Source organism: Chelon labrosus (genome assembly GCF_963514085.1).
Source record: "Chelon labrosus genome assembly, chromosome: 8".
In the NCBI taxonomy this organism is placed as follows: Eukaryota; Metazoa; Chordata; class Actinopteri; order Mugiliformes; family Mugilidae; genus Chelon; species Chelon labrosus.
Genome location: NC_140358.1, coordinates 12,515,283 through 12,522,573, shown reverse-complemented (window position 1 = coordinate 12,522,573; position 7,291 = coordinate 12,515,283). Strand labels below are relative to the sequence as shown.

The 7,291-nt window shown below is 41.9% G+C and overlaps 1 protein-coding gene across 1 annotated transcript; it reads left to right on the top strand.

Moving 5' to 3' along the window:
* Window positions 1-4,411: 4,411 nt before the first annotated feature.
* On the top strand, window positions 4,412-7,199 carry tlx3a (T cell leukemia homeobox 3a). Its single transcript, XM_084549183.1, has 3 exons — window positions 4,412-4,884; window positions 5,855-6,092; window positions 6,921-7,199. The coding sequence occupies exons 1-3, from the start codon at window positions 4,458-4,460 to the stop codon at window positions 7,102-7,104; spliced, it is 849 nt and encodes a 282-aa protein (XP_084405309.1). The 5' UTR covers window positions 4,412-4,457; the 3' UTR covers window positions 7,105-7,199.
* The last annotated feature ends 92 nt before the right edge of the window (window positions 7,200-7,291 follow it).

The window sequence follows — 7,291 nt, the reverse complement described above, 5'->3', positions numbered from 1 at the left end:
CCCTTTCTCACTCCCTTCCTCCCCCTCCAACTCTCCCTCCCCGACTTTTAACCAGCGTGAAGAGGCAGCCATGCGTTCAACCATCAGACAGGCTAACATGGTCTACCCTCGCAGACGCACACACGGAGCCAAAGCATATAGTTCCTCAAGTGGAGCAAGGACGCAGCAAATGTCTACCATCGGGGAATCTTTTTGTGGTTGAATGTGAATCCTTGTGCTTCCAAAAAAGCTTGTGACTTATGCAGGACGACCAACCGAAAGTCATTCTTTTGGTTGAAAGAATATATCAAGTAACCAACCACATTATTTTACATAACATTTAAAAGGCAAAATGTTTGCTGTCACCAGTCTTTTAGGGGAAAAATAAAATATCTTTCCTTTAAAAAGAGAGGACGTTTTGGTATAAAACCCTTCATATGTGGTAATTAAAATCCTTCATTATCTACCGAGCCATATAACTGACATTTACAGTGACATTTAACATGGTTTATCTGCTTTTTAAATGTCTTCAGATTAATTGTGTCCACACAGACTACAGAGCAGTGCTCCAGTGACAGCCCAGGCATGATGATGGGCCTGTCCGGGTCCCTGATGGGGGATCCCATTGCTCTCTTCTCATCCAACAATCCCACTGAGCATGTCAATATGAAACACTATCCCCCCCACACACTGGGGCCATGCTAGTCAATCCCTCCCTTTATAGACAAGACAGACTCATATTGACAGCCTATCTGCTGCATCTGTGCGAGGAAAAGACGCACGGCCTGGGTATGGAGAAAAGTGTAAATTAGACTAAATCAAGTCTCCCACCAGTAAAACACATTTTCACTATATTGCGCTCAGTGTAAGCGTGATTTAGTACACGAGTTTTGTTGTATGTGGGTTGAGAGAGAGAGGGCCGTAAAGCTTTGTTTACCCAACTTTAAAGAATCCACAGCCTTGTAAATGTTGTCAGATGGCCGATGCCAGTGTCTTTCAGCTTAATACCACCTATATTAAATAGTTTAAATATTTCATAAGGGCGGTTTTTAGAGCGAGGGAGGGGAAATCGTTAGCTGCGGTAAAGTTTCATTAACTGGTCCCCATTTCGCTGCGAGGCAAACTCATCTCCTCTTATTGTAATAAAACAATCTCTCTCTTTCTCTGGGTGCCGCTCTCCACTCATCTCCCTCTCTCCGCCGCCTCTCTCCTTCTCTTTTACATCATAATAATACACTACATCCCCTTTAAATGCACTATTACTTACCGCTGCCTTTTCATATTGTAACATCACGGGCACTTTAGCGACAATATAAAAGCGTGTCATTCATTATTCAGAAGCAGCCGGCCTCGTCCCCCTTTTAAAAAGTCAGGCGCGCTGCTGAAATTGATAACGGCGAAGAGACGCGCAATAAAAACGCAGCCCCCGGGTACCGAGCTGCAGCCCAGACCCCCGATTATGCAGATCAAGTGGTAATTTCTCAAACAAATCGCACTCTTTCAGTCTTTTGTTGTCGTTTCTTTTTGGACTTTTGGAATCAGGGTGTCAGCTTTTATATTGCCTGTGGGGAGCAGGAAAAAAAACAAGGATTGATGTGCGCCTTAATTACGCACGCCGGCTGTAGGTTTTTAGGAAGCAGTACCTAAATATTTTTGTCTAAACGAGATAACCTCAAGGCTGCTTTTTAAATGGACTCTTGGCATCAATTGCGAGGGGGTTTTTTTTCTGCTCCAAGCAGGAAGCAATGAAAAGGTCCGACTCTGTCCTAAACGTTCACACCAAGAATAAATTCAGAAAAGCTGACAGGAGGAGGGCAGAGGCGTCTCTCGGTGTGTTTTTTGGACAACCGGTGTCACGACGGTGTCCCGCTAGGTCAGGGCTAATGTGTCATAATCGCTCATAATCATCGGATTACACCAGATTACTAACACCTAACATCTGCAACGAGCGGGACCCCTTCTGCTCCGTACGGGCTAAGGGGGGACTTCCTTCACTCTGCGGTGAAGTGGAGTCAGGATAAATCCAACAATTACTGGTATTATTATTATTATTTTAGGAAGCAGTCATTCAGACGTTAGTGTGGTCTATCTGACTGGTCCCATAAAAAAAGTGGGAATTAAATTAAACTGAATACACGTTGTGTTAAATGCACAACTTCACCATAGGAGAATTATCTTCTGCAAATGTCACCAAGAGAAACATAAAAATGTCTGAGATGCTGACAGCTATAACAGACCAATTCTCCCCCATCAAAAGCCACCGGTGAGCTCACATATGGCAGGGTGGACCAGCCAACACTCAGAGTCTGTCCATATTGCCAAACAAACACCTCGGGCCTCGTCCCATCTCATATTGCTTCATAAGACTTTATTGTGAAGGGCGAGATGTGCATCCTTTTTAAAATATACATTAGGCTACCTGCAATAGCATCTTTGCATTTCCATTGATTTGGTAACGCAAGACCTCAAAAACTGAACAACTGAAACTTGTTTCAGCGTAAGAGTTCCCATGCAGTTAAAAGTAGCAAATACATTTAAGATGTTTCTTAAATAACCGATTGTTAAAGTATAAAAACACCAATGCACTAACACTAAAAGCATTTTTTCCATGAACTCAAACTAATTATTATTTTTTTATTAATGTTATTTTTTGTAAGTTAATTCAGACATTAAAATGTTGCCCTCCAAAAAAATTTGACTAATGAAAAGATCGAAAAGAAATCAGAAAATATAAAGTAAACCGCGCTGTTAGTAAATGAATATGCTGGGCAGTAGTTTGTTAAAGTCCTGTAATGTGATAGCCTATAAAGCCACCTGCCGCAGCCGAACCCGACGCGTATTTGTCTGTCCATGAGACAAGTTAGTGAAAATGAGATTACCCGGTCACTTTGGGCGCCTGTTACATTGAATCTGAGCGGTTAGCAGCTTCCAGAGCTCGGACACTTTATCTGAAGTAGCCCGTGGCTTTCCCTTGTCAGGTCATTTAATGTGGCACTGGCTACCAGGAACAAATAAGGCCACGTAATCCTTTGCCAAGCTCAATAGGTGCTGGTGATTCTGCCAATGTTCAATAAGGCTGCTGTCTTTTTATTTTAAAGAGCTAGGTGATGGGTGTCATGAATCAGCTGTGCGTAATTACGCACAGGACTGCTACTGAGACGGATTTGTAGAGTTTTAATGCTTCCATAACCTCATGTTATTGAACTGTTCAAAGAAAATTGATTAAATAAATTATTACGCTACTGTTTTGACTTTATTTTTGCCACAATTAAATATTAAACCAGCACAATCTTAAATATCCATAAACGTCCAACGCGTGATAAGGATTGCTCTGGGTTTGAATACAAATCCAGAGGTAAAGATTTTAAATGAGGTGCATTAGAAATGAATGTATTTGTTTTTATATTTTAGCCAGTTGGACACTAAATGTCACCAGGCTAATGAATATCAAATGCACAGTCTATAAAAATAATAATAACTCACGCATTTGATTATAGGACACAGACGAAATGAAGGATTAAAATGTAAAGGAATATAATGAGACTGACATTTCTTCATTTTTGGTGTCTCATTTAAACCAACTGTAACCAGCCTTTATGTTCAAAAGCACCTCCTAATAGCTGCCAACCAGTCTTCGCGTGAACTTCTATTAATGCACCTCTAACATGTATCAAACTGATGCAGACTGAAGAGGTGAAAGAGACAGCAAAAGGACAAATGATGCGCAGTTTGTGTCTCGCCGGAAAGAACTGAGAATCAAATCGTCGCACTCTGAGATGTGTACAAAGTTGTTTCCATCTGTTATCATTTGAAATAAAAGTTATAAGCCTGCTTATTCTCAATGCATATAAGCTGTAACTCTGACAGATGACTGACAAAACGTCATTCGGCTGAAATGATAAAACCCGTCGCCAAACAGCAGTGAATCTCACCGTCTCCCAATTTTTTCGATATGTCATATACATTTTCATGTGGAGTTATGGTGTGCTCCGTGCTCTCCATTAGAATTACAAGAAACTCCAAATGAAATACTGACTCACTCATACGGCATGAAGATACCATAATCTTACCATATAACACACTGACGCCCGTGGTTATGGGGAGTCTTGATTATTGTGCCAAATCGCGGGCCTATAACCCCACTGACATTCAATCAGTCACTTCTGTGCCAGCCAATGAAAGGTGGAGACGGATGGAGGAGGACGGAGCTGCTAGACGGAGCATTTTGACGCGCTGAGAGGAGGACAGAGCGTCACATCTCTCCAAACGCCCATCAAACTTTCAGCACAGCTTGTAGAGAGGACCCAGTCCTCTGAAAGAGGCCTGAGACAAGAAGGACACGCTGGATTCTGAGGATACGGCTGGACAGCGATGGAGACACTTCTGATGACGACTTTTGATACAGTTTGACCCTCCATTTAATCCCCTTGAAAACATAGTGTTTCAGTTTTCTCGTCCGTTTTGCGACAGAGCGAGGGATGGAGCAAGCACCAAGCGCGCCGAGCCCTCCTCCAAAACCGGCCCATCACGAGCCCATCAGCTTCGGCATCGACCAGATTCTGGGAGCCGGTACGGAGCCAGAGAACGGACGCACGGCTGGAAGACAAAGTGGATCCGATTTAAGCAACGGGGACGGCTATTACAGTTTAGGAAGCCCGACCGGGGCCAGCGCGCCTTCATACACCGCGCTGTCTATCTCCCTCTCCGGTATAATGCCTCCGGTGGAGGCTTCAGGTTCTTACGGAGAGAGCAGGAGTCTGGGAAGCCGGGGAGTGATTCGAGTTCCTGCCCACAGACCCATGACAGCCCCGGGACCCCCGGCCCCAGTTCAGAGCGCTGTCCCTGGGTTTGGAGGACTGTGCTTCCCCTGGATAGGAAACAGGTTCGCTAAGGACAGAATATCAGGTAGGCCAGCTGTTCTGGGTTCTCCTCATTAATATTTTATCATGTTTAAAACGGAAGTAACTACAGCGGAACCATTAGAAAACTAACACCTGCGCCAAATATTTGTGAAGGCTGTTTACAGCCATCTGAAAATGTTTTCTCGTAAATTATTTAAAATGGCTCTAAGCGGAAGAAAATGTACAACAGCATACAATTCTTCAGTTTTAAATATATTCCTAAGTTTACGGATAACACAATGTTTACGCGTTTAAGATTTTAATTCAGATTTTTTTTTTCCCAACATTTAATTCTGCACCCAGACCAGAACAAGTATAATCACACAGACACTTTTATTATGTCAAACCAAAAACCACATGTTTTTAGTGCAATTTACTGGCATGGTGAAAAGTAACTAAATATTATTAACTGACTGAATTGGAGATGATTAAGTATTAGATGAGTATTAGGCTATAAAAACGTTTTACTTAATAAATTATAGAACAGTGAAACAATCTTTCATGAAATAAGCAAGACTGAAAAACAATTTGTCTGTATTTAACAGAGGTGTAGATGAACCTGTTTAAAGATGAATTAAACATTTAATCACACAGGCAGCCCCGAAGTCCAAGGCCTTCAATACAATACACACATATATATATATATATATATATGGTGTTCAATAAATAGGCTAGGTCAAAAGGCCTGCTGCCCTCTGTGTGGAGATTATCTGTCCAAATAACTTCAGACGTGTATTTATTTGTTTTTATGTCTGTATAGTTTTATACACTTTGGCCGGACTCATCTTACACCATAAATACAAGTTCACATATTTCACACCTGACCTACACTTTAAAAATACTGGTCTGATGTCAGAGGATTTATCCGTGATATATGGCCATCATTTTTCCATACACAGACATGAGTAAATTAGTCTGTTTGGTGCTGTGTCAAATGTCCCGCTTACCATCGTCTCCTTGTCTCTCCTTCCCAGCCGCCCTGGTGCCATTCGCTGTGACGCGGCGGATAGGACACCCGTACCAGAACCGGACACCCCCCAAACGGAAAAAGCCCCGCACCTCCTTCTCCAGGGTTCAGATCTGCGAGCTGGAGAAACGCTTCCACCGGCAGAAGTACCTGGCCAGCGCCGAGCGGGCGGCTTTGGCTAAAAGTCTGAAGATGACAGACGCACAGGTCAAAACCTGGTTTCAGAACCGCAGGACAAAGTGGAGGTTGGTATGAAATGTCACATTTGAATTAGTCTTACATTGAACCCGTATTTGGAAACATTTCTACCCGAGAAAACCAGGGAATATAGTTTTCTTCCAGGAAGAGTTACACCTGTTTAAAGACGCCCTTTCCCAAAATCAAACTTTCCTCTTTAGCAGGTGACCCCGACACGTAATTTCCTGTTTATTGACCCCGTCGACACGGAAACAAAACAGGAGACGTCTGAGAAGATTCTTAGGTCATGGTATATATATAAAAAATACATAAAGCTAAAACGAAGTCAGATGAATTTGTTTGTCTAAGTTGTTCGTAAAATAAATAAATAAATAAGTAAGTAAAAAGGGCTAGTTGCCCTTGTTTTATCATTTTTAGAAACATAAGAAACATTTTGAAAAGAAAGAAAAAAATGAACACGAAAGGCAAAAAATAAATAAATAAATAAAATAAAATAAAATAACAGTTAAATTCAACTTCCATATAATTGTGTTGGCGTTTATTTTCCTCTTCAGACAAGTCTAATTTAGATATAAACACTTTAATTTGTAAAATATCAGCCCCAAATATTTTTCTTTAGCTCCAAAAAATTAACATTTATTGATGATATATAAAATATGATATATATATAAAAAAAATAACAAAACAATTAAGCTTGAAACTACTACAATCCTAATACACCCTTGCATCGCATGTTTTTTCTAGCACTGCTGTTCAATGCTGCTAACAGGAATTTTTACACCTCTGGAGACATTTTCTCTGCGTATTTATTTATCTGATTGTTTGTTTTCTTATTTATTTATTCATAAACGTTATATTTTCCTCTCCTGTCTTAGGAGACAGACGGCCGAGGAGAGGGAGGCGGAGCGTCAGCAGGCCAATCGCCTCATCCTGCAGCTGCAGCAGTCCGCCCTCCAGAAGTCCCTCGGCGAATCAGCGGTCTCGGATCCACTGTGCGCCCATAACTCCTCCCTGTACGCGCTGCAGAACCTCCAACCCTGGGCCGAGGAGAGGGAGTAGAGGGCAGACACCAGGCGGTGGTCGCTGAGCGTCCTCTATTATCCCCGGGAGGATAAATAAATTAAATTAAGCCTACATGAGGACAGTGGGACTCACTTTGGTCTTTGCTATGGAGGAAAAAAAAAAAAAGTGCACATAAACTAAAGAATGGATCACACCCATTTTGAGTGGATGGTGATGAAAGTGG